Source organism: Agelaius phoeniceus, chromosome 33 (assembly GCF_051311805.1).
Source record: "Agelaius phoeniceus isolate bAgePho1 chromosome 33, bAgePho1.hap1, whole genome shotgun sequence".
NCBI lineage: Eukaryota > Metazoa > Chordata > Aves > Passeriformes > Icteridae > Agelaius > Agelaius phoeniceus.
Window position 1 is genome coordinate 1915496 of NC_135297.1, and position 27077 is coordinate 1942572.

Genomic DNA, 27077 nt, shown 5'->3' on the forward strand with positions numbered 1-27077 from the left:
AAGGGAGAATCTGGGTGGGCTGGGAAGGACTGTGGGGGTGCACTGAGACAGACTGGGACATACTGGGAGTGATACTGGGACAAACAGGGGACACTGGTGCATCCTGTGGATGACATTGGGGGGAACTGGAAGGGACCGGGAATGAACTCAGTTGTATTGGCAGGGACTGGGCTGTACTGGGAGGGACTGGAGGGGCACTGGGGTTGTACTGATTTCAACTTGGGATGAAGTGGGCTTTACTGGGGTTATACTGGTCTGTACTGGGAGGGACTGAAGGAGGGTGAATGGGCTTTTCCCACCTCCACCGCATCCCATTTGCTGAGGCTCCTGCCCATCACCAGCAGCAGTCAATCAGCGCCAGGGATCCGGGCCTGAGGGCGGTGCCCAGGTGGACGCCATCTTTTCTTTTTGCCTACAACTCCCGTCATGCCCCGCGGTCGAAAACAGCCCATATGCAGCCGGGACTACAACTCCCGTCATGCCCCGCGCTGCACTGAACCCCGGGATCTCCCCCCATCTGTCCCATAAGTGTCCCCCAGACCCTCCAGGATCCCTCAGTGCCCCCTCAGCGCCCTTTCGGGCCCCTCAGAAGCGTCCCCGGACCCCCTGAGTGCTCCCAAGCCCACAGATGCCCGGTACAGCCACTTCTGGGAATTCATCTCCTCTCATCCCCCGCGGCACCAGAGCCCTTCAGAACACAGTCCCGCGTCTAAAACTCCTACCGTACCCCGCGCCCTAAAGAGCCTGGTTAGAGCTCCCCGAGCTCCCCCCAGGGGCTCCTGAACCGTTTACGTTCCCGCCGAGGACCTCAAGTCCCGGGTCGGACGCAAAAGTGTCCCCCAAGAGCCTTCCCGGACCCCCAAACATCGCGTTTCTACCACTTCCGGGACTACAGCTCCCATCATGCTCCGCGGCGCACGTCCGGCACTATCTCAGCCAGGACTTCATCTCCCGTCATGCCCCGCGCCCCTCCGAGAGCCATTGCAGCTGCGCTTCGAACTCCCGTGATGCTCTGCGGCCCCGTTAAAGCGTATGAGACCCGCGCCTACAACTCCCATCAACCCCCGCGCCCCAGAGAGCCCCGTTCAAGCCCCCCAGGGACCCGCCCGGACCCCCAAGTGCTGCCCCAAATTCCCTCCCTGACGTCCAAGGGCCCCCCTGGACCCCCAAGTTCTGCCCCGGACCCCGAACTGTCCCTCCGAATCCCTGAGTGCCCCTCCAAGTTCCCACCCGGCTCTCCCAAGTGTCCTCTAGACCCTCAAGTTCTCTCTGAATTCCCTCCCCAGACCCAAAACTGCCCCAAATATGCCCCAGAAATGTCTCCAGGGACCCCAAAGTGCCTCCTCTTGACCATATGCGAAAAAAAAGATGATAAAAATGATGGCAAAAGGTCTACAAAGAATATTAGTTACCATAAAGAGGAAGAAATAAATACCCAATAGAGCTTAATGAATTAATGAAGGGAATGTGTTACTTAGAAGAATGACCAATAATTTTCTTGGTTGCTAAAAGTGTATCGATTTTTTAATATAAATATACAAATTAGGTAATTAAAATTGAATAATATTATCAGAATAATATAATTATCATTTTATTAATAATTACATTTTATTTATAAGGAAAAATGAATAATTTTTTTTTATGTTTAGGGATGTCCGTCCCAGGTGGGCGATGTCAGACATGGTGAGGCTGGGGGTGCGGAGCAGCTTGTCCAAACAGGCTCAGCCGGCAAGGGGCTCATTCTTTTCTGAGTGCCCAGACCTCCTAAGGAGACATTCACCACCAAGATCACCTGGGGAATGCTTTCATCCCCTCTTCTCTGAAATTAAAAGTAAAAAAATATTCCCTTGACTAAAACCAAAAATCATGATGTGCACTTTGAAATCTCCCTCCTGAACAGAACTCCAAACTGACTCCAATCACTGCTCAATCCCTGGAGACTCAAAGGCAATGGAAGGGAGACAAAGAACTCCTGAGGGCTTTCTGTATTTTAATCAGCCCTACGGTGGATTTGGGTCTGGGTCCAGGAGCCTCAGGCACAGAGAGAAGGATGAAGAAGCTGCTCAAGGAATCAGCAGCAAAACTCCAAGTGCCTTGGAGCATGGCTGGGCCCCAGTGAGGGCAGGGAGGGCCAAAGGCTGCCCAGGGCCTGGTGAGAGCAGATCCTTGAGGCCAGGATTGCAGGGAGCCCAAGGCTCTGAGCAGGGAACTGCAATGCTGAGCAAGGCCTGGCTTGGCTGCAGGAAGCAGAAAGGCCAAGGCCTGAGCCCAGCCTGGGCCAGCAGGGCCTGTCCCTCACGGCTGCCTCGGGGCTCTTGGTGGGCCAGGGGGATGTGAGGGGCAGCAAGGACAAATGGCATCAACCTGCAGCCCCTGCCAGCCTCCCCAGGGAGGCCGAGGGAGAAGCAAAGTGCAGCCCCTGCCAGGAAAGTTCCTCCTGTGGGGCCTCCAGAGGCGCTGCCCGAGCCCAGGGCACAAAGGCCTGGCTGCCTGTGGCCCTGCCAGCCCTGCCCAGCCCTTGGCCATCTGTCCTGCAGGCTGTGGTCCCTGGGCGTGCTGCTCCTCTGCCCTGGCCGGCTGCACTCGCCCATCTCGCTGTCCCCCAGCATTTCTCACCCAGCGTTTCTGTGCCCTCCCTGGGCTCCCTGCACCCAGCGCTGCCGGCTCCTGGCACACAGAGCCCGGCCATGGCCCAGCCTCACGCTGCCACACCTCCAGCACCAACATTCTGCCCTGCGAGGGACTTTGCTTTCTCCTCGGCTCCAGCCTGAACCTTCCAAGCTGCACCTTGGGGAGGTTTCCTGCAATTCCCACTGCCAAGGAAAGCTCTGTCTCCTGCTGGTCACAGAGAAGGGCTGGAGGGAGATGTGGTGGTCAGAGGCTGCCTGGGGCAGGGGGACCATTAAATTATTGAGTGTTTAAATATTCCATGAAAGAAGGAGAGGTATTAACAAAACACCTACAAGTAGCTGGATGGCTGAGCCCAGAGAGTGGTGGTGAATACTGCTGTATCAAGCTTGCAGCCAGTCACCAGTGGTGTCCCTATGTGCTCTGTGCTGGGGCCAGTCCTGTTCAGTATTTTTATTGACAACATGGATGAAGGTGTAGTGTCTTTCAATAGTAAATCTACAGATGACATTAAGCTGAGAGTGTGTGTCCATCTGATGGAAGGTAGGATGGCTCTGCAGATAGACCTGGAACAGTTGGATGGATGGGCAGAGTCCAGTAAGATGAAGTTTAACAAGACCAAGTGCTGAGTCCTGCACTTTGGCCACAACAACCCCTGCAGTGCTACAGGCTGGGGACAGAGTGGCTGGAGAGCAGCCAGGCAGAAAGGGACCTGGGGCACTGATGGACAGCAGGCTGGACATGAGGCAGCAGTGTGCCCAGGTGGGCAAGAAGGCCAATGGCTCCTGGCCTGGATCAGGAATGGTGTGGCCAGCAGGAGCAGGGCTTCTGTGCCACCCTAACCTGCCCCCAGCTCTGCACACAGACATTGCTGCTGCAGCTCCAGAGAAGGGAACAAAAGGGGCATCTATGGTGAGAACTTTGCTGGAAGATACTTTAGTTTGTTTAAAGCCAACAAGGGCACAGGTCCTCATTGACACAGTCTGTGGGTCACAGTGAAGGTGTGGAGAAACAAAACGAGGTATGGCAGAATCAATGGGTTTTGTTTTGGGACAATATTATAAAAGTAAAACAATGACAAAAAACCTCCAAAATGAAACCAACAAGAAGTATCAAATATGAGTTTTATTATAAGTGACTTGCAAAAACTGGCCATCAGTTTAATGTTTCTGAAACCATCCAGCCATCAGTCTCCACACTGCAGCCTTGAGCTCCTGGTTCCTCAGGCTGTAGATGAGGGGGTTCAGGGCTGGAGGCACCACTGAGTACAGAACTGACAGGGCCAGATCCAGGGATGGGGAGGAGATGGAGGGGGGCTTCAGGTAGGCAAAAAACCCAGTGCTTAGGAAGAGGGAGACCACGGCCAGGTGAGGGAGGCAGGTGGAAAAGGCTTTGTGCCGTCCCTGCTGAGAGGGGATCCTCAGCACAGCCCTGAAGATCTGCACATAGGACAAAACAATGAACACAAAACAACCAAAACCTAAACAGACACCAAGCAATGAAATCCAAATTTTTCTGAAGGTGGAGTGTGAGCAGGAGAGCTTGAGGATCTGGGGCTCCTCACAGAAGAACTGGCCCAGGGCATTGCCATGGCACAGAGGGAGGGAAAATGTATTGGCTGTGTGCAGCAGAGCATAGAGAAAGGCACTGGCCCAGGCAGCTGCTGCCATGTGGGCACAAGCTCTGCTGCCCAGGAGGGTCCCGTAGTGCAGGGGGTTGCAGATGGACACGTAGCGGTCGTAGCACATGATGGTCAGGAGGGAAAACTCTGCTGAAATGAAAAAGGCAAACAGAAACACCTGTGCAGCACATCCTGAGTAGGAGATGGTGCTGGTGTCCCAGAGGGAATTGTGCATGGCTTTGGGGACAGTGGTGCAGATGGAGCCCAGGTCGCTGAGGGCCAGGTTGAGCAGGAAGAAGAACATGGGCGTGTGCAGGTGGTGGCCGCAGGCTACGGCGCTGATGATGAGGCCGTTGCCCAGGAGGGCAGCCAGGGAGATGCCCAGCAAGAGGCAGAAGTGCAGGAGCTGCAGCTGCCGCGTGTCTGCCAATGCCAGCAGGAGGAAGTGCCTGATGGAGCTGCTGTTGGACATTTGTTCATTCTGGACATTGTGGACTGCTGAAAGAGGACATTGACAAAGTTCAATCAAATTCATTGAATTAATTCTATGTATTTTTTTTGGAATCTCTGCAAAATCATTTCTCTTCCGGGGAGGAAATTTGGCTAAACTATTTCTCATTTTGAGTTTGTGCTGCTGAGTACCTGCCTCATCTTTAGCACTGCTCTCAGGCTGAACACTGGGGAGCCCAGGGGGAAAACAGGGCTCCCTGTGCCCCAGTACAGTCAGTGCTAGTCCTCACCCAGGAGTACTTTGATCATTACAACTCGTCTGTTTCAGGGTGCCTGCACTTAAAAATTTCTTGAAAAATGAAGTGGAATTTTTGAACACTCCAGTTTAGAACTAATTTTCTCCAAACCCTTCTCTCTTTCCCTGTGCAGCTGGACAGGACGGGATACCAAGGGTTGCTCTGGCTCTCTGCTGCCTGGAGTTGTGCCTGCTGGGAGCTGTTTCTCTCTATCCAAGCCTTGTCCATGCCAGTGCTGCCAGAGCCCAGCCCAGCCCTGGGGGCTCAGCTCTGCCCTGCAGACCCCTCCCAGCACAGGGCACTGCCCAGGGGCATCTCCCTGGCAGCAGGGCCTTAAGGGCAGGCCAGACAAACAGAGATGCTGCAAGCCAAGGTGCTGCTGCTGCTGTCTGTAGGGAGAGGAGGCTGAGGAGGCACTTTCTGAGGGAGATCTGAGGCCCATCTGCTGATGCCCAGGCTGACAGTGCAGGAGGCTCAGGGACACAGCCAAAGCTGACAGCCCCTTTCCCTTCCCTTTAGGAGAAAGCTGAGAGCAGCCCTGGCCATGCAGCACCATCTCCAGAGCAGGAGGAATCTGCCCTGATGGGGGTGGCTCCTTGCACCTGGAACTTCTCCCCTGCAGCGTCCATGGGGAGCTGCCAGGCAGGCTGAGAGCTGCCCCTGGCAGGTGGCACATGCCCTGGGCTGGCCAAGAGCCCTGAGGGCTGCAGGAGCTTCTCTGCAGGACAGCCCTGGGCAGCCATGGCTGCAGCCCCAGCTTCAGCCCCTGCAGCCGTCCCTGGCAGCAGGAGCCGTCCTGCCCTGTCCCTCTGACGGTGCCCAGGGCAGCCCCGCTCTGCAGCACATCCTCCTCCTCCTCCTCCTCCTCCCCCTGCTCCTCCTGTGCCACAGAGAAACTGGGAGAGTCCTCCTGACACATCCCCCAGGCTCTGGGGTGTGCTGGCTTCAGGAGATCCCTCCAGGAGCACAGGGGACATTGCCCTGCACCCACACACTCACCATGCACAGGGCTGTGAAGATCTTTCCCCAGGTGGAGTCTCAGCTCAATGTCTTCCCAATCCTGATTGCCTTCAGCCTGTCTCTGCCTGGCTCCTGTGCCCTCAGTGCCTGCAGGCAGAGCCCTCAGCCCTGCTGGGCTGGGAGAGGAGCTGGCCCTGGAAGCTCCTTTAAAGCTCCTTTAAAGCTCAGCAGCACAGACACAGCACAAGGACTTTAATGAGCCTCTTGGGGATTTGGTGTTGTTTACATCAGACTCAGTCCCTGAGAGAGTCTTCAGAAAACTTCTCAAGAACTCAAAATTAAATTGAAACTCTGAAGTTTCTTGAAGTTTTAACAGGTCCCACTGAAGGACACAACTAAGAAAGAGTCCCCAGGTTCCAGGTAGAGCAGAACACTGGAGGCAGTGATGACAGCTGGGTACAAACAAGGCCAAGGTGTCTCTGGTGCTGAGCAAAGCTGGATGTGTTTGAGGAATGCCAAGGGCCAAGGCCTGAGCCCCAGGGCCTGGCCAGGCAGATGCTGTCCCTCCCTCCTTGCTCAGGGCTCTTGCTGGGATGGGCACTGGCATGTGGGGATGTGCAATGCCAAGGGCAGGAGCATGGGGCGGCCCCTGCCAGGCTGCTGAGCAGGGACAAGGAGGCCATGAGGCCCCAGGCCTGCAAGGGTCACTTGTCTCCTGCTCCTGCCTCAGTGCTTTCCTTTTTATGGAAAAGAACCATCCCTCCTTCCCAGGCACCCTTGGTGGGAAAACAGGACTCCCATACCACTAATCAATATGATTAAGCTGAAGCCATTGATTGTTTACATTATGCACTTATTTATGCATTCTAACTCTACTGCACACACTGATCACGCAGCTCTTCATTGGTGCCTCTCTCTTGTCCTTGTGTTCTGCACTCACTTCTCAGGGTATGTGATTGGTTACAGTCCAGGTGGTTCACAGCCCTCTGTTATCTAGTTCTTGTCGTCTTGGTATTCTGTTTCTCAGCATTTTCTTTCTTCATTTAGAACAGTTTATGTCTTAGTAACCTTGGTGAATTCCAGAGGGCTCTGATAAGAAGAACTACAAGCAATATGGCTGGTGCACAGTGTGGCCTAAGTTGTTCAGATACATTGCTACAACTCCCCCTTCTTCTTCTTGCACCAGCCAAACCCTTTTCACTGTATTTTCTACCAGGTGGGTCACCAATTTCACTATGCATGGAATAGCTCAAAGCAATATAATAATAACTACTAGTAATAACAAAGCTCCCTTTAAGGTATCCTTCAATCATCCCGTTATTCCCCATCCCTCAAACCATTCATCCAAGCCCCAATCATTCAGAGTCAATTTCTTCATGTTGTCTTGTAGTTGTTTGAGTTTCCTGTGGATGGATGTAGACTGGCCAGAGAGATTCATACAACACATTCCTTCAAAATCCTCATACCCGTGTCCATGTGCTAACAGCAAAAAATCTATAGCAGATCTATTTTGCAGTGTGCCATGTTTAGTACTATCTACATCAGTGAGCATTTGATTTAAAATAGCTGAACTTGTGTTCAGTGTGGGAATCCACAAAATCAGAGGGTTTTTGGGAAAGCTGCAAAAGGCAGGCCTCAGAGACAGTAGGACTCTGATTAGAGCTAAGCAGTAGCCATGAGATTGGTCAGCAGAAAAATTATTGAAAAAGTAGAAAAGCAAGGACAAATAGAACAATGGTCTGTGAATTAACGCTTGTCTAGAAAAACTCTCTAAGCTACAGAAAAGTTTTTCTAGCAAGATATTAGGAAGTTTGAAGCTTAATAATGGAGCTCTGTGCATTGTGTTTTAAGGCTTACAAGCAGGTATTGTATTCAAAATAAGCAACCATTGTTTTAACCAAAGCTACATGTGCTTATCGTGGTTGGATAGAACTACTGTCAATATGCTTTTGTTTTGTGGGATTGGTCAAAAAACTTATAAAGTAAGTTGTAACACTGTGTTCTTTGTCTGCTGCCAAGGACACGAGCTGCTGGCATCTTCCCATTGTCATAACCATGTAATGAGACTGATGCTGGAAAATAAAACAGCTCAAGGCACGTTCCACAGCAGCCCCGTCCCATTTGTGATTTGTACACAGCCCCCGGCTCTCTCTATACAAGACAGACTGTGCAAAGTACTTTATGCTATGAATTTCATGAATTCCTCTCAAAAAGAACCAAACCCCCCTGTTTTAAGGCACTTTCATAACAACATGTACACACACCTCAAAGAAAGACCTCCAGTACTTGACCAGAATCATGAATCTAAAATTATTGAAGGGCCACACCCTCTCATTATGTGGGGGAGAGGATATGCTTGTGTTTCTACAGGTACAGGACCCCCGTGGATTGCCAGAAGATTTATCAGTAGACCACAGATCTGAAGACGACCCCTCAAATGAACACAAAGTCAGCTCCCTCTCCCACCATGCCACAGAAGCAGCTTTCTCTTGGAGATGAAGAAAAAAGAAATTCATATATCCAAACATTGTGGCAAGGACACTCTTTGCACGTAGATACATCCCACTGATAACATCCATGTCAATCTCAAACGCAGACACACCCCTGCCTTTTCCACCATCCCTCTACCAGTGACCCTTTATCCCTACCCCCTCCCTCTTTCCCCTCTTGAAACTGCTCCTTTTTCCCTCCCTCAAACTTCCCTTAAAAAAGAGAAGGGCGTGATTGGGAGGAGTTGGTAAGAACTATAGGAGGAACTTAAAAATATTTCAGAATGTCTTAAAATAAGTCAACTAATGAGTGTTTTTACCATACATGAGTGAAAACTACCCAGTGGGAAAGAAGTATGATTCTTTCTGTGACACCCTCCAGGGCACCCCACAGCAGTACCAGTGCCATCGTTGTCATCGTCTTTATCAGCGCCCTCATCTGTATCCAAGTGACCACCGGCTGGATCGTCCCTCAGCCAAAACAAAACATCTGGGTCACTTTGGCAAAGCCATTAAAGCAAGACAATCTTTGCATGGCCATTGGAAGCGTAGACGGTCCGCTCTTAACATGCCTGGTGGGAGTCCCCCTGTCACCAAACGACCGCCCGTATGTAGGTAAGAAACCCAACCCCATGGACACCTGGGACGAATGGATGAAGATCCTCCCACACCATGTCTCCACAGGACTTGCTTTTCCAGGCCCAGGATGGTGTTCTGGGCAGTGGTGTGAGGCACAGGGTCGGTCTCCAGCCATCCCGTGGTGGCTTCCACCATGGTCAGCACGTAGCGCTTGCCCTGGCGTGTCTGGGGCAGTGGGATGGAGTCAATCTGCCAGGCCTCCCCATACTTGTACTTGGACCCCCGCCCACCGTACCACAGGGGCTTCACCTGCTGGGCCTGCTTGATGGCAGCACACGTCTCACAGTCATGGATAACCTGAGAAATACTGTCCATGGTTAGATCCACCCCTCGGGCTTGTGCCCACTTACAGGTGGCATCTCTGCCCCGATGACCTGAGGCATCATGGGCCCATTGAGCTGGGAACAACTCCCCCTTATGTTGCCAATCTAAGTCTATCTTTGGCACCTCTATCTTTGCAGCCTGACCTACCTGCTCGTTGTTTTGGTGTTCCTCACTAGCCTGACTCTTGGGGACATGGGCATCTCCGTGGCAGACTTTCACAGGTAGCTTCTCCTACCAAGGAGCAATGTCTTTCCATTCATCAGCAGCCCAGATTGATTTTCCTCTATGCTGCCAGTTGGACTTTTTCCACCTTTCCAGCCAACCTCACAGATCATTGGCTACCATCCATGAATCGATATAAAAGGTATCGTTTTGGCCCCTTCTCTCTTTCAGCAATGTCCAGGGCCATCTGAATGGCTTTGAGTTCAGTAAATTGACTTGATCCACCTTCTCCTTTGGTAGCTTGTGCAATCTGTCGTGTGGGGCTCCATACAGCTGCTTTCCATTTCCAGTTCATCCCTACAATGTGACAGGAACCGTCAGTGAAAAGAGCGTAGCGTGTTTCCTCTGCTGGTAGTTGGTTGTACGGTGGAGCTTCCTCAGCCTGTGTCACTTGTACCTGCTCCTCTTTGTCAGTGAGACCAAAGTTTTCACCTTCCAGCCAGTTTGTATTCATCTCCAAAATCCCAAGGCGATTCAGGTTTCCAATACAGGCACGCTGTGTGATCAGAGCAATCCATTTGCCCCATGTGGTGTCAGTGGTGTGGTGGGTACAGAGAACCTTTCTTTTAAACATCCGCCCCAGCACCGGTAGTCGGGGTGCCAGGAGGAGTTGTGCTTCTGTGCCAATCACCTCCGAGGTCCCTTGACCTCCTTCATAGGCAGCCAAGATTTCCTTCTCAGTGGGAGTGTAGTTGGCTTTGGATCCTCTGTAACTTGGGCTCCAGAATCCCAGTGATCGGCCTTGAGTCTCCGCAGGCACCTTCTGCCAAAGGCTCCAGGACAAGCCATGGTTCCTGGCTGCAGAGTAGAGCACGTTCTTCACCTCTGTTCCTGTCCTGACTGGGCCAAGGGCTACTGCATGAGCGATCTTCTGCTTGATCTGAGCAAAGGCTGGTTGCTGTTCAGGGCCCCAGTGGAACTCGTTCTTCTTGCAGGTGACCAGGTGGAGAGGGCTCACAATCTGGCTGTCTCTGCCCATTGTGTTAAACCTTATTTGGAGCACACAGGAAAGGACAGGATGGGTGGTTCTACAGTGGAAGCAAAATGAGTAGGCAATTGCATTGGTTATTAGGTGGATGGAAGCATAGACCCTCAAGGAATGTGTGGTAAAGATGGTAATTTGAGACAGAGTAAAGGCAGTTATAGGCTTACCCTGAAAATACAAAATTTAAGTTAGTGGGCGTTACTTTTTCTTCTTTTCCTTGAATTGTCTTACAGAGAGGTTGGTAGTACTGAGAAATGTGTCTTGTACCATTTCCTTTTGCAGGGCACCAACAATGCCAAAAATAGGGGAATTTGATGTACCTAAGGGAGAAGTGTTGCCTTTGCAGAGGGGTTGAATTAGTAGCTGAACTCCAAACTTGGAGCAACTAGGTTGGTTGCCCATTATGACAGCAGCAACCAGTTGTAAAGTTGAGTGGATGCTACTTGGTCCTAAGTGGTGACTAGGCAGATGACTTGGTCTCTGACTCTGTGTGGGTGAAAGTTATTTGACTAGAGGTGAAGGTGTCATTCTGCTACAAATGTGTCATCTGGAAATTGCGAGGTCTGTAATGGTATTTGAAGATCTCTTTTTTATGTGCCTTGTTTGTACATGAATGTTAAGACTGTGAGGGTGTGTGTTGTGGATTGGGTAGAAGTTGGTTAGTTGTAAGTGAATGAAGAATGGATCCTCTGTCTGCTTGGATTTTTGCAAGGGCCCTGCAGAAGTTCCTTAGCAGTTGTTTGTGTGGGTCAACTACTAAAAGGGTGACTTGTAGGAAAGACACTTTTGTGCTGTTGCTGTAAGCCAGGGAAGGCTTCCTGAAGATAAGGAAAGCCCCATATCTCTCTGGAGGAAGGTACCAAGGCTATCAGCATGGCAACGTGAAGAAAGAGAGAAAGTTACAAGATAAGGACTTTAGTTGGCTCACAGAGTGACGCGGCTCCTTTTCACCTATTGAGAACTTTGTTTATTTTTCATGACCAATGGGCAGTGTATGTATTTGTTAAGTAAATTTAATAATCTTGTAAAGCTATAAAGGCAACCTGTTGCTTTAATAAATCTCTCTTATACAGCCTTCTGATCTGAGTCCTGGTGCTTGTGCCATGTCGTGCTCTACAGCGACACCTCATCTCCTCTTTAGGGCCTTGATCACAGCAGAGACAGGAGCCTGCATGGGGCCATTGATCACACTCTCACAATTTCTAAGCTTGTTGGTGACAGAGCCCACCGTCTCTCGGTTGTTATCGGCATTAATCATTGCAGTGAAGGTGGTGTATTGAGATGGACCCAGATTTGCCAGACTCCACAGCATTTGCCCTGTGCACTGACCTTGTCAGGGTCATTATCATGCTGTCCATGCCTCCCAAAGAGTACCTCCAACACTGCCACTTCTCTCAGCTGTTGGATCCCTTCCTCGAGGATCCTCCAGCACATTCTATGGTGCTGCTCCTGCATTCTCTCCCTGGGGACAAACCTCTCTCTGACACTCAATAAAAGCTGCTCCCAGAGAAAAAGGGACCTTAGCTCTCTTACAAAAATTTGATTCATACCTGAGTCCTGGGTCAAGGGTCCCAAATTCCTTGCCTCACCACCATCCAGTTGCAGGCCTGTACCCATAAGGTCCCAGACCCGGAGTAACCAGGTTGTATAAGCCTCACGTCCCAGTCGTACAATGTCTTTGTGCAGATTACGGAGACTTTTGTACATCAGGGACTCAGTGATGATCTCAACCATTGGCTCCCCTGTGGGTTGTGAGGGGCCTCCATTTTTACCCTTATCTAGGGTGCTCTGATTTCATCTTAGACCTCCTTGTTTCCACAGGGGTGACTGCTGCTGGCTGTGACTGCCCTTGCAGTTCAGCTGGAACCTGGACGGTTGTAACATCTGTGGGTTCACTGCTGCACCATCAGACTCTCCCTCTTTGGGGCAGGGGGAGGGTTTCTCACCAGCTGGGGAAATGTGCTCCTTCAGCATCTGGCCCATCTCCTTCACCAGAGCCCCCACCCAGTCTGGGTGGTTCATTTCTGAGCTGGGCTGTGGGGCAGGGTCAGGCTCTGGGGCAGCAGCATCCCTTGTCTCTGGGGTTGGTGTCAGGGTGGTTATCCAGGTGAATCTTCCCTTATCTCTGAATGCTAAATAGAACAGGCCTATCAGCAACACCAACCACTGTATGATATCATTAGCATTTAGAGTGGATCTGAACCTTTGAAAACTGGTGGGGCAGACCCAAAGAGCTGGGTGAAGGGTTGGGAGAAAATTTCCTCTGGTGTAATCTCCTTACAGTGGGTACCATTATTAAAGTAACCCCAAAACCATACAGTTAGTGTGTGATAGCTCTGAATCCATGTGTCTGCCTTCCAGCAGAAGTTAAAGATCCATGAATTCCTCACCTCATTTAAGCCATAAAGCAAACTGGATAACAGCCTCAGCAGCCTTAGTTATGGTTAGCCTGTGTTCCAGGGATGGCCGGGGTGCTCCTGATGGGGCAGAAGGAAGAGCCCCAGGCCCTCTGTGAGGGTGATGAGGGCAGTGGGCTGTCAGCGGGGGCTGGCCGGGCGAGCTGCAGTGCCTGGGCAGGAGCTGCAATCCCTGCCCCGGCTGCGGTGGCTTCGCTCCTTGTGTGGACCAGGGGTGGCGTGGGCAGAGCACACAGAGATTCCAGGGACATGGGTGAGGGGATTCATGGCCAGCACCTTGCAGCTGATCCCCTTGGCCCCTCCTCTCTTGTGGCCATGGCAAGGGCTGGGTGGGATGGCCCTGGCAGAAAGGTCTCCATGGATTCCTGCACATCCAGGTTGTGACCGTGGCTCTGTTCCTCTCTCTTCCAGCCCTTCAAGCCCTGAGTGAAGACAACAGCCCCTCCCACATAAGCACATTTGTTCAGGTGATGTTCGAGGGAAGAGCTGCAGAACAACTTCCATCTGCTGGCTCAGAAGAACCTGTGTCTCTTGAGGACCTCCAGGTCCCTTGGAAGGTGAGACCACCTGGAGACCAGAGGAGACCAGCTGGAGCTGCAGGCACAGCTGATGATTGGCACAGCTGAGCCTGGGGAAGCTCCCATAGCTCCTGCCTTCTCCCTCCCTGTTGACAGCTCCCTCTCTCCAGCCCTCAGACCCTGCCTGTGGTAGTTGGTGTTTTACAGTTGTTTTAACATAAAAGTTAGACTTCCTATGTTAATCAGTTATAATGGGATGTTCTACCTCTCTGGAGAGTAAAGAGGGAGCTGGAGAAAGAGCTGGCCAGGCTGCTCTGGATCCTTTCCCAGCAGCCCTGGCTGAGTGGAGCAGCCCGAGCTGAGCGCAGAGGTGCCCATGGAACAGCCGTGCCCAGGAAAGCTTGGTAGGAAGGGTGATCCAGGAACCACAGGCCTGGCAGCCTGAGCTGCCACCGGGGAAGGCCTTGGAGCAGATCCTCCTGAGTGCCAGCCCACGGCACGTGCAGGGAGCCAGGGCGTCTGCTGGAGGCTGGGAAAGCTCTGCAGAGGGACAGGGACAGCTGGGGGTCCTGGTGGGGTGTTGAGGGCTTCTGTGTGGGAGTTTGGGGGGTTGGTGTTGGTGGGTGTTGGAGAAGGCATTGTCTGGAAGGTGAGAGGTCTAGGCTGGAATTTGAGTCAGTTTGAAGGCAGCATCTGTGCTTTGGTACAGCTTTGGTTACAGAGGGCAGAAAGAATATCTGTGACTTTTACTCTTCATGGTCCTGATTCTCCTGCAGGGAACAAGAGGGGAGAGCTGTACTTTACTGGCCACTTAGATATCTGTACCAGGGGGAGGATTAGCCCCTTTGCCATCTACTCATTTGCTTGGGCTACTTTTGTAACACTGAGTGGACTTGAATTTCTTTAGAGCTTTTATTCCTTAAGAGAATTAAGATATTATCATCCGTTCATAGGAAACTGTTTTCAAACCAAAGAATGGCCTTTTGTTTGCCTCTGTGTAGTGTTATGTTCTGTAAAGTGACTCTCAGTGGATGATGTTAAGGCAAATGGTTGCTGCTTTGAGAAGAGAAGCAAAATTCCAATTTTCACCATCTCAGGCCATCCCAATGAATTTGGGAAGTTTGCAACTTTTTAGAACTACTTGAGTTGAGCAATGGGAAGTAAAACTTTCCTGAACTGAGGATTCTTAAATGCCAGATTCTTCTGTGCCTTTGCACTAAGGTGTTTTTGTGCTGAAGGAAATGACTTCAATGAGAAAATAATTTCAGCATGGAGTAAGAGACCAAGTGTTGCCAGGAGTTGCTCCAGGTGCTGCTGCCAACAGCCCCTGCAGGAAGGAGCACAGCCCCCAATGCACGTGGGCTTTGGCTCCCTGTGGCACAGAAGCCCCCCGGGGGCACAGGTCTCTGGGGCAGGAGATGGGCACCAGCGCTGCCAGGGCTCGGGGGGTGGCAGCTCTGCTTGGGCAGGGACTCTGCCACAGCTGCTGATGTCAGCGCTGCCCAGGCCCCAGGGGTCAGAGCAGCATTCGTGCCCTGGCCCACACGTTCCCTGTCCATGTCACAGCTGTGGGTTTAGGATGGCCACCAGCTGGGACATGTCCCAAGGAGGCCGTGCCAGCTTCTGTGGAAGGTCCTGTGCCCCTCCCAGCGCGGCTGCATCGGCAGCCCTGGGGCACCTTCTGCTGCCCTGAGCCTGCAGAGCAGGGCAGAGTTTGCTGACAGTTTGAGCCGTTCTTAAAGAGCCTGCTGGGCTGTCTTAGACATTTGGGGTGAGGGATTTCTTCACACCTGAGCCACTTTGGCTGGGCTGGGGGCGGCCCCAGGGCAGGGGGCAGTGTGTGCAGGGGCCCTTTGTGACACGGTGCAGAACGTTCACCATGCCATGGAATGGGTGTCCAAGGGCCCTTTGTGATATGTGGTGACACAGGAAGTGGCGGTGACAAGACCACGCCACAGTGCTCGGAGCACGCAATGGGACAGGACCGGACAGAGCGGTGCCGTCAGGAGCCCCCACACAGCACACTCGTTCCTGTCTGACCCGCAGCCTTTCCCAGGCGTTATTCCTGCAGCTGAGCTCGAGGCCAGGCCACGGGACTTGGTGACCCGTGGCCTTGCCAAAGCTTCTCTTCTGCAGGTGCTCTCGAGGGCAGAGCGTGGCACTTGGTGCCCCAGAGGCATCTCCCATCCCTGCCACCAGTGCCCTCGAGGCCCCACCACAATCCTTGACAGGAATCTCCTGTCCTTGTGGCAGGAGCCCTGGAGACCAGAGTGCAGGACTTGCTGTCCTGTAGCCTTCCCCAGGCTTCTGTCTTGAAGGTGCCTTCCAGGCATAACTGCAGGACTTGCTGACTTGGAGCTTTTCCCAGGCATCTCTCCTGCAAGTAGCCACAAATCCAGTCACTAACATGGAGCAGAGACCCCTGAGAGCGCCCAAGGTGGCCTGGGGGGTAGAAGAGGAGGAAGAAGGCCCTTCAGCTGTCCCAGCACAGGAAACCAAAGAGGTGGTGCCGTTTGAGCTGCCGCAGGAGGGTGAGTGGCAGAGCTGGGCCACAGGCTTGGTGCCTGCAGCCAGCTTGGCACCTTTGCATCCCATCCCATCCCATCCCATCCCATCCCATCCCATCCCATCCCATCCCATCCCATCCCATCCCATCCCATCCCCTGGGCCATGCCCATGGACAGGACGGAAGAGGGGCTGGGCAGACACCCCGCAAGGGCCGTGCTCCATCCCCTGGGGCATCCCGGGGCTCTCCCTGCCTGGGGAGCGCAGGGCTGGGCCGTGTTCTCCGGCCTCTCCCGCAGCCCCTCAGCTCTGGCTGCGCTCGCTCTTTGCCAGGTGCAGCCCTGAAGCGCACACAAGAGCAGGAGCCTGCCCGTGGCCTCTTCCGCAGAACAGCGCAGGTACCTGCAGCCATCCCCACCTGGGCTGGGCCTGCTGGCACCGCGCTTGCAGCATTCCCTGCAACATCCCTGGCTTCTTGCCCTTCTCCTACAGCTGGTTTGCAAATTCATCAAGAAAATCCGGGCGGAAGAGACCTGCACCATGGGCACTGGGCTCAGAGCCTATTCGCACATCTTCAAAACCAAGACCAGTGCTTCTCTACTGGATATGCTGGTAGAGGAGGGCTTTTCCAACCCAAAGCAAGTAAGCAGCCTGTGGCCAGGGTTTGATCCTCCCAGGAATTGCTTGCTCTCCCAAGCTGTCGTGGTTTAGGGCAAATTTGGTGGAGAATTTCCAAATTAGGGCTCCTCCAGTAAGCAAACCCACACAGCCCCTCCCCCCAACTGGTTCTGGAAGGATTCCTCGGAGAGGAGTGGAAAGAACCTGTTTATTTAACAGGTACAGCACCCCCCAGCACGTAAAGTGAACAATACCGGATGACACCGCTCTGAAAAAAGATGACCAATTCAGAAAGTCTCTCTTGGGGGGTGGTCACTCTCTTCTCAGTCCCTCCGGCGCTGGGGCAGCTGCTGCAGGCCACAAGGTGCAGAATCTTGGTGTTTCCCAGGTCCCAGTCCAGAGCAGGTTCGAAATGGTCAGAAAAAGGAAAGGAGAAACAGTTCAGGAAGAAATTGGACAGTTTAGCTAAACTAGCTAATGAGCAAAGCAAGCAGAAGCGAAGCAAGCAAGAGCGAGAGAGAGCAAAGCGAAAAGCAAAAGCAGAAAAAGCAAAAGCTGCAGTCTCTGTGTCCCGCCAGGCTGATAAGAAAACCAAAACAAAACTTTCCCTCTTCAGAGCCGGTCTTAAAGGTACAGAACATAATATCCAACATTAACAGAACACATGAATGGGGATACAAGCATCATAACGTCACCCTAGGACATTCCACCCCTTATCCCCATATCATCAACATACTACCACACATCATTCATTTTTTCACACAAAATTTCCATCTGCTCCCCCAAAATTTACAAGCAATACCCATCATGCCCTCATCACATCCCCACACTGGACCACTGAATCCATGCCCTATACTACAGAGCTGCAGGATTTCACCCCTTTCACTTTACTCACTCAAAGCTCCATCTATCACTTGCTCAGACCTTCGACACTTGCCCATCTCCTTCTCCATCTCCCACATGCCCAGACCTTCAACACTTACACATTTCCTTCTATCTCATGTCTGTATGGTTTAATGTACAGACAATGGCAGTAACATCCAAGAACAGTGATATTGCATGTCATTCTCACCCCACAATCAGATCTCCCTGTGGTACACATCGTGTTGTTCCATCTCTTTGCATTATCCACCATGTGCAACCTGGTCCCTGAGCAAAAACAACCCCACGACTGGGTTTGTCTGACTCGAGGCAGAATTGACCCACACAGTCTTCCCTAACAAACCTCTGACACGTACCACTGGGACTTTATCTCCATCTATTACATTCAGGGACTCAGACTGGGCAGGACCTGCTCGGTTGGTGGAACCTCGGGTGTTAACTAACCAGGTGGCCTTTGCTAAATGCTGCTCCCAATTTTTGAAAGATCCCCCACCCAAAGCTTTTAGCTGGGTTTTTAGTAGTCCATTGTACCTCTCCACTTTGCCTGCAGCTGGTGCATGGTAGGGGATATGGTACACCCACTCAATGCCATGTTCGCTAGCCCAGGTGCTGATAAGGCTGTTCTTGAAATGAGTCCCATTGTCTGACTCAATCCTCTCAGGGGTACCATGTCTCCACAGGATTTGGTTTTCCAGGCCCAGGATGGTGTTCCGGGCAGTAGCATGAGACACAGGGTAGGTTTCCAACCATCCAGTGGTGGCTTCCACCATGGTCAGCATGTAGGGCTTGCCCTGGCGTGTCTGGGGCAGTGGGATGGAGTCAATCTGCCAGGCCTCCCCATACTTGTACTTGGACCCCCGCCCACCGTACCACAGGGGCTTCACTCGCTTGGCCTGCTTGATGGCAGCACACGTCTCACAGTCATGGACAACCTGTGAAATACTGTCCATGGTTAAATCCACCCCTTGGTCTCTTGCCCACTTATAGGTGGCATCTCTGCCCTGATGGCCTGAGGTATAATGGGCCCATCGAGCTAGGAATAACTCTCCCTTGTGTTCCCGATCTAGGTCTATCTTTGACACCCCTATCTTTGCTGCATGGTCTACCTGCTCATTGTTTTGGTGCTCCTCATTGGCTCTACTCTTGGAGACGTGGGCATCTACATGGCGGACTTTCACAGGTAGCCTCCCTACCCTGGTAGCAATATCTTTCCATTCATCAGCAGCCCAGATTGATTTTCCTCTACGCTGCCAGTTGGCCTTTTTCCACCTCTCCAGCCATCCCCACAGAGCATTGGCTACCATCCATGAATCAGTGTAGAGGTAGAGCTTTGGCCATTTCTCTCTTTCTGCAATGTCCAGGGCCAGTTGAACGGCTTTGAGTTCTGCAAGTTGACTTGATCCACCTTCTCCTTCGGTGGCTTGTGCAACCTGTCGTGTGGGGCTCCATACGGCTGCTTTCCACTTCCGGTTCATCCCTAAGATGTGACAGGAACCGTCAGTGAAAAGAGCATAGCGTATTTCCTCTGGGGGCAGTTGGTTATATAGAGGAGCCTCTTCAGCCCGTGTCACTGGTTCTTGTTCTTCATCTGTGACACCAAAATTCTCACCTTCGGGCCAATTTGTAATTACCTCCAAAATCCCAGGGCGATTCAGTTTACCTGTATGGGCGTACTCAGTGATAAGAGCAATCCACTTGCTCCATGTGGCACTGGTGGCATGGTGAGTGGAAGGAACCTTGCCTTTGAACATCCACCCCAGCACCGGTAGTCGGGGTGCCAGGAGGAGTTGCGCTTCTGTACCAATCACCTCTGAGGCGGCTTGGACTCCTTCATAGGCAGCCGAGATTTCCTTCTCTGTGGGAGTGTAGTTGGCCTCAGAGCCTCTGCAGCCTCAACTCCAAAATCCCAGTGGTCGACCCCGAGTCTCCCCAGGCACCTTCTGCCAAAGGCTCCAGGACAAGCCATGGTTCCCGGCTGCAGAATAGAGCATGTTCTTCACCTCTGGTCCTGTCCTAACTGGGCCAAGAGCTACTGCATGAGCGATCTCCTGCTTGATCTGGACAAAGGCCTGTTGCTGCTCAGGGCCCCAGTGGAAAGTGTTCTTCTTGCGGGTGACCAGGTGGAGAGGGCTCACGATCTGACTGTACTCAGGAATGTGCATCCTCCAAAAGCCTATGGCACCTAGGAAAGCCTGTGTCTCTTTCTTATTGGTGGGTGGAGACATTGCTGTGATCTTGTTGATGACGTCTGTAGGAATCTGACGCCGTCCATCTTGCCACTTCACTCCCAGGAACTGAATCTCACGAGCTGGTCCCTTTACTTTGCTCTTTTTAATGGCAAAACCAGCTCCCAGGAGGATTTGGATGATTTCCTTTCCTTTCTCAAACACTTCCGCAGCTGTGTTCCCCCACACAATGATGTCATCAATATATTGCAGATGTTCTGGAGCCTCACCCCTTTCTAGTGCAGTCTGGATCAGTCCATGGCAGATGGTAGGACTATGCTTCCACCCCTGGGGCAGTCGGTTCCAGGTATACTGCACTCCCCTCCAGGTGAAAGCAAACTGAGGCCTGCATTCTGCTGCCAGAGGAATGGAGAAAAATGCATTGGCAATGTCTATAGTGGCATACCACCTCGCTGCCTTGGACTCAAGCTCGTACTGGAGCTCTAATATGTCTGGCACGGCAGCACTCAGTGGTGGAGTCACCTCATTCAATGCACGGTAGTCCACAGTCAATCTCCATTCTCCTTCAGATTTTCGCACAGGCCAAATGGGGCTGTTGAAGGGTGAGTGGGTCTTGCTGACCACCCCTTGGCTTTCCAGCTCACGGATCATCTTATGGATGGGGATCACAGCATCTCGAGTAGTTCTATACTGTCGTCGATGCACAATGGAGGTGGCAATTGGCACTCGTTGATCTTCTCCCATCAGACATCCTACTGCAGATGGATTCTCAGACAGCCCAGGCAAGGTGTTCAATTGCTGGATGCCCTCTGTCTCTACAGCAGCTATCCCAAATGCCCACTTGAGTCCTTTTGGGTCTTTGAAATACCCACTTCGAAGGTAGTCTATGCCCAAACTACATGGGGCCTCTGGGCCAGTCACAATAGGATGTTTCTTCCACTCATTCCCAGTGAGGCTCACATCAGCTTCCACCAAAGTGAAATCCTGGGATCCCCCTGTCACACCAGCAATAGAAACAGACTCTGTCCCCACATGTCTCGACGGAATTAATGTACATTGCGCGCCAGTATCAACCAAAGCTTTATACTCTTGTGGTTCCGATGTGCCAGGCCAACAAATCCACACAGACCAGAAAACACGATTTTCCCTGGCCTCTACCTGGCTAGAGGCAGGGCCCCTCTAAGCCTGGTTATCCTTCTTTCCCTGGGCATATGTCTTGGATGTTCCTTCAAGGGGATCAGACGTGGCATCATCAGCATCATACCTGGTGGTTCGGCTACGGGCAACTGGAGCTGCTTTCTTTCTGGTGGCTTCCTTCAATTCACGCACCCGTCGTGCCAGAACAGCAGTAGGTTTTCCATCCCACCTCCTCATATTTTCTCCACAGTCACGCAGGTAGAACCACAGCTCTGTTCGTGGGGTGTACCTTCTCTGGCCATCTGGGGAACGTCTGCCTTGGATACCAGAACCTCTGATCTGTACTGCTGAGATTTGGAGAAGGTCTTCTTTAATCTCCTCTCTGAGCTTCTTATGATTCTCCTCTATCTTATCCTCTAAGTTCTGCAGACGTGTTTCTACCGCTGCAATTCTGGCATGTGTTGGGCCATGCACAGCATCTGCATATGCTCGGAGCTTCCTTGCCATATCCAGCACAGTCTCGTCCCTCTCATCCCGCTTCATTATGGCTAGGGCAGAAGCATATTCGTGTGGCCCAAGTCGCACAAGTTTCCGCCACATCACAGACGTGCATGGCACCAAGTCTGGGTTCCTAGTTGTCACATCATCTGAGAAGATAATCTCTGCCACTGCCATCTCTCTCAGGCGTTGGATCCCTTGCTCTATGGTCTTCCACTGTGTCTGTTGCATATAAAGATCATCTGCACACAGGTATCTTTGTGCAACACTTTCCAAGACCCGTGCTCTGAGGGTTTGCCCCCCTCATCATTCCTTGGTCAATGACAGGATCATGTGACAGGGATCCCAAATGCCTCGCTTCTGTGCCATCCAGAATTGTAGCCTCGCCTGCAGCATCCCAGAGACGGACTAACCAACTAATTATAGATTCATCAGGTCGTCTGGTGTAATCCTTCCGTAAGCCACGAAGGTCCTTCAGGGAAAAGGACTCAATATTTGCATCTGGTCTTGCACCTGCTGCTTTGACTCCTGATTTTATGTCAGGAGGCATTGAGGTTCCTTCTGCTGCATCATCATCCACTGGTCGATTGGTCTTGTCCATGCATTTCCCACTTCTAGTACTGGTAGCAAATCCATTGATTTAGCTGCTGGCTTAGGCTCACTATCTGGTTTGGCTGCTGGCTTCGAGCCTGGGGTGTTTGCTGCAGCCTGAATGACTGGGATAGCTGCTGATTTATCTCCCTGCCCCCCTGCCTCTGTCTGCTGTCCTACAGTCTCCAACAGAGTGCGATAAGCATATGCCAGGGCCCAGCTCACTGCAATGACCTTTCTCTCCTTAGGCTCATCCTGGTATTTCTCTTTCAGATATTTCCCCACCTCAGCTGGGTTCTGAATTTGTTTATGGGGAAAATCCCAGACTATAGGGTCGGAGAATTCCTTCAGGATGTGGCCCATTTCCTCCCATTTCCCACACCACTCAGGATGTTTCACACCTGGGTCTACTCCTGAGTCAGGGGTCTCATCAGCCCGTCTAGAAATCTCAGCCCTCATTCTGGAGAAGCAGCAGACTGTATAGAAGAATGTTACCAGATTGAATACAAGAAAGATGGTTTCTTTAACATTCAGGGGAAACTGAACATCCTTCACTACTGATGCAACGGATTCATAAGAGAAGAAGGAAAGCAAAGGCTGAAAAGCCTCATTCCCTGCTGCTCCTCCTCTAAAAAACTGGAGAAATAACCATAGCCAAGAACCATTCATACCTGGAGCAGACCCCAACATGTTTATAAACTTCTTGCACATCATTGCCATCAAGCCCAGCAGGATAGCTATTCTGGTCACTGCCCCTCTGCTGTAAAAACTACGTATTAGGGAAAATACTAGAACTATTTCAGGATAAGAAAATAAACCTTGGGACCACAGAGGTATTAAGATCTCGAAAAACCCTAGGAACCAGAAACACATGCAAGCCTTCACCCCAACACTCATCATGAATTCAAAAAGCATGGCTATTAACTGCTTCAAACAAACAGAGAGTAATGGCAACCAAAATACACTCAAAACAGGGTTTTTCTACTCTCTCTCTCTCACCCCACGTTGGGCACCAAGATTTTGTCGTGGTTTAGGGCAAATTTGGAGGAGAATTTCCAAATTAGGGCCCCTCCAGTAAGCAAACCCACACAGCCCCTCCCCCCAAGCAGTTCGGGAAGGATTCCTCGGAGAGGAGTGGAAAGAACCTGTTTATTTAACAAGCACAGCACCCCCCAGCACACAAAATGAACAATACCGGATGACACCGCTCTGAAAAAAGATGACAAATTCAGAAAGTCTCTCTTGGGGGGTGGTCACTCTGTTCTCAGTCCCTCCGGCGCTGGGGCAGCTGCTGCAGGCCACAAGGTGCAGAATCTTGGTGTTTCTCAGGTCCCAGTCCGGAGCAGGTTTGAAATGGTCAGAAAAAGGAAAGGAGAAACAGTCCAGGAAGAAATTGGACAGTTTAGCTAAACTAGCTACTGAGCAAAGCAAGCAGAAGCGAAGCAAGCAAGAGCAAGGGAGAGCAAAGCGAAAAGCAAAAGCAGAAAAAGCAAAAGCTGCAGTCTCTGTGTCCCGCCAGGCTGATAAGAAAACCAAAACAAAACTTTCCCTCTTTGGAGCCAGTCTTAAAGGTACAGAACATAATATCCAACATTAACAGAACACATGAATGGGGATACAAGCATCATAACGTCACCCTGGGACAGGCACCAAGTGCCACGCTCTGCCCTCGAGAGCACCTGCAGAAGAGAAGCCTCGGCAAGGCCACGGGTCACCAAGTCCTGTGGCCTGGCCTCGAGCTCAGCTGCAGGAATAACGCCTGGGAAAGGCTGCGGGTCAGACAGGAACGAGTGCACTGTGTGGGGGCTCCTGACGGCACCGCTCTGTCCTGTTCTGCCCCGTGGCCTGTTCCCAGCAGCCGGGCAAGCTTCTATTTCCCACGTGTCACAAAGGGCCCTTGGACACCCATTCCATGGCATGGTGGCCTTGCTTCACCGTGTCACAAAGGCCCCCTGCACACACTGCCCCCTGCCCTGGGGCTGCACCCAGCCCAGCCCAAGTGGCCCAGCTTGGAAGGAATCTCTCACCCCAAGTGTCTAAGACAGCCCAACAGGGTCTTTAGGAACAGCTCAAACCATCAGCAAACGCTGCCCGGCTCTGCAGGCTCAGGGCAGCAGAAGGAGCCCCAGGGCTGCCGATGCAGCAATGCTGGGAAGTGCACAGGACCTTCCACAGAAGCTGGCACGGCCTCCTTGGGACACGTCCCAGCTGGTGGCCATCCAAAACCCACAGCTGCGACATGGACAGGGAACGTGTGGGCCAGGGCATGAATGCGGCTCTGACCCCTGGGGCCTGGGCAGCGCTGACATCAGCAGCTGTGGCAGAGTCCCTGCTCAAGCAGAGCTGCCACCCCCCAAGCCCTGGCAGCGCTGGTGCCCATCTCCTGCCCCAGAGACCTGTGCCCCTGGGGGGCTTCTGTGCCACAGGGAGCCAAAGCCCACGTGCATTGGGGGCTGTGCTCCTTCCTGCAGGGGCTGTTGGCAGCAGCACCTGGAGCAACTGCTGGCAACACTTTGTCTCTGTCAGAACTTCTCAATCCATGCTGAAATTATTTTCTCATTGAAGTCATTTCCTTCAGCACAAAAACACCTTAGTGAAGGCACAAAAGAATCGGGGGTTTAAGACTCCTCAATTCAGAAAAGTTTTACTTCTCATTGCTCAACTCAAGTAGTTCCAAACAGTTGCAAATATCCCAAATTCATTAGGATGGCCGGAGAAGGTGAAGAGTTGGAATTTTGCTTCCCATTGTTATAAATGATCAAACTGTGGGCCAAAATTATCAAAAATTTTGCAAATATTTATTAATTTGTCTGCGAGACCGAATTCCGGTGTTTGAAACCACCACAGCCAAAGAGACAGCGTCGAGCCCAAGTTTGGCGCTGGGTGAACCTGGACCTGACCCCTCGAGTGGCAGAGTCTCCCCCATTCACACACGCTGCTTCTTGCAGCGAGGTTTTATACTTTTTTATTGTGCCCAAGGTAAAGATGACCAAATTTCCTTTGTAACTCTTCACACACATCGCTGTTCCTTTCCAGGTGCAGAGCTGGACAAAAGCTGGGTCCAGGTGTGCCATTGGTGTCAATCGGCTCCGGGGAAGCCGTGTATGCAGATGTATCAGTTTGGCCCTGCTGACTATCCTGATAGATGCAATTGGCAAGGCGATAATCGCTCTTGGGTGGCTCCCGAGGACTCGGGAAACCAGTGATCATCGCCCTGGATGCTTCTATTCTTACATTAAGGCTCGATCGTTATCTTAACTTGTGTCCGGGGACTTGTTGAATCTAAATAGACAGCTGCTCCTGGCCGGGATGGTCAGACACATAGATTTGGGATTTTACCATATTTTATACCATACATTAATAGCATGAATTATCCCTACCATATATTACAACGGTATTTACATCTTCAGCACTGCTTTCTAAAAAGAAAAAAAAGGAAGGGGAAGCAAACTGTACAGCTCATGGTATTTTACAGTGTCTAAAACCTGCCAAGGATCTTAGAGGTGAGATCCTTTTGGAATTAATGGGATGGAGAAGTAGTACAAAGGGGAGCATAAAAATAAATAGAGTAAAACATCTTGGTTTGTTTCTTTCTATTTTCATTTCATTTCCTAAAAACTGTTTCTGTTCTTCCAGAATCTTGTCCACAGTCCTGTTTGCTCTTTCCAAGAAGCTTTCCTGGAGAACCAGGTGCAGCTTCTGTCACAAGATGTGCCACCAACTGTGGCTTCTCTTGGCTTTCCACACCGTGCGTGCAGCAGGACTCTTGCTGCAAAGCAGGACAAATGTTTGAAGAACTTTACAGCTTGTTCTTTCTTTTCCTTGTGGGCTGGGCACTTGTGCCATTGGTGAGGTTTTCATTGTTACTGTTCTACACTAAGAAACCATGATGGGCTCCCAGGAATTGTTAGGGAATGCAAGCCTGACTGAATGCAGAGAAAGAATCTCCAGAGCCTGCAGCCAGAAAGGGAGAGCTGTGTGATAATCATTCCAACATCCCGTGGGACATCTTGAAAGTGATGTAGAAGCTGAAAATGGGCAGACAGAGGGAATTTGTTTCAGTGTTCAGTTCAGGTGCTTCTACATCTCCTGCATTGATATAAATCAAGAGCACAATCAGTTCATGAAAGGCACCAGAACAAGCTGGACCTCTGAGGAGATGACTGAAAGAATGTGAAAAGGAGAAATTCAGGGAATGACTTAGTGAGCTTTGGCTATACAAAGGATCATTTTTCCTAATAATTTCCAATCCGTTCCCTCTGCTTTTGTCCTTCCTAGCAAGGCCATTTTCATCCCAGCTTCCCCATGAAATGGGAACCCTGAGCTTGTGGAAGTGCCTGAAAGATGCCCTGTTCCTGTGCAGGGACACTGAGGCTGAGGCAGGAGCCTGAGCCCTCTCTGGGGCAGCCTCCTCGGAGCTGGAATTTGTGCCGTGCTGGGAGAGGAGGAGGAGGGGGAGAGCGCTGGCGCTGTGTGGCAGGAGCAGGAGTTTGGGCCGCAGGACATTCCGTCTGCGCCGCTGCCCCGCAATGGGCGGCCGTGCCCGGGGCTCTGGGCCTGGCCCCGCGTGCGCTGAGCTCCCGACACTGCGGGAGCTCCCCGGGCTGGGCTCAGCTTCCCGCTGGGCCTGGGCAGCAGGCTGGGCTCCAGCTGGGACCAGCAGCAGCTGGAAATACCTCTGGGCATCTCCATTTGCTGCTGCTGCTCGGAAGAGACAATGAAGTGAGCCGAGAAGTTCTGTTTTCTCTTTCTCCTGGTGGATTTTTTCATTTGATTTGACACTTGAGAGGCAATTTCTGTGATGGCCTCTGTCAGTTGATTCTATTTCAGCAGCAGCAGCAGCAGCAGGGCTGTGTTTGAGCACTGCAAATGTGGCCTGTGTGGCTGCTTTATTCTCCTTGACTTTGTGCTCAGGGACTTGAGAGCATTTCAAGATCTGCTAATCATGATGCCTGTGACCAAAAGCCTGAGTTCACCTATTGCCGGCCGGGGGCTATGTACAAATCACCAACAGGATGGGACTGCTGAGGAACGTGTCTCAAGCTGTTTATTTTCCAGCATCAGTCTCATTCCATGATTATGACAATGGGAAGATGCCAGCAGCTCGTGTC

The 27077-nt window shown here is 51.7% G+C and overlaps 1 protein-coding gene and 1 pseudogene across 1 annotated transcript; one reads left to right on the top strand and one right to left on the bottom strand.

Annotated features, from left to right (window-relative positions):
- The window catches only part of LOC129131840 (serine/threonine-protein kinase pim-1-like), a 155752-nt pseudogene that overhangs the window by 15029 nt on the left and 113646 nt on the right, over positions 1 to 27077 (top strand).
- LOC129131852 (olfactory receptor 14A16-like) lies at positions 3789 to 5223 on the bottom strand. The gene is made up of 2 exons (XM_054650842.2): positions 5147 to 5223; positions 3789 to 4587 (listed from the first exon to the last, which is right to left on the bottom strand). The coding sequence occupies exons 1-2, from the start codon at positions 5221 to 5223 to the stop codon at positions 3789 to 3791; spliced, it is 876 nt and encodes a 291-aa protein (XP_054506817.2).

What these genes read in the sequence shown, in the direction of transcription:
- LOC129131852 (XM_054650842.2), bottom strand. Translation starts at nt 5,223, where the DNA reads ATGGACAAGGCTTGGATAGAGAGAAACAGCTCCCAGCAGGCACAACTC. An exon ending in GAGAGCCAGAGCAACCCTTG is followed by an intron (nt 4,588 to 5,146) that starts GTATCCCGTCCT and finishes CCTCATCATCAG; the next exon opens with CGCCGTAGCCTGCGGCCACC.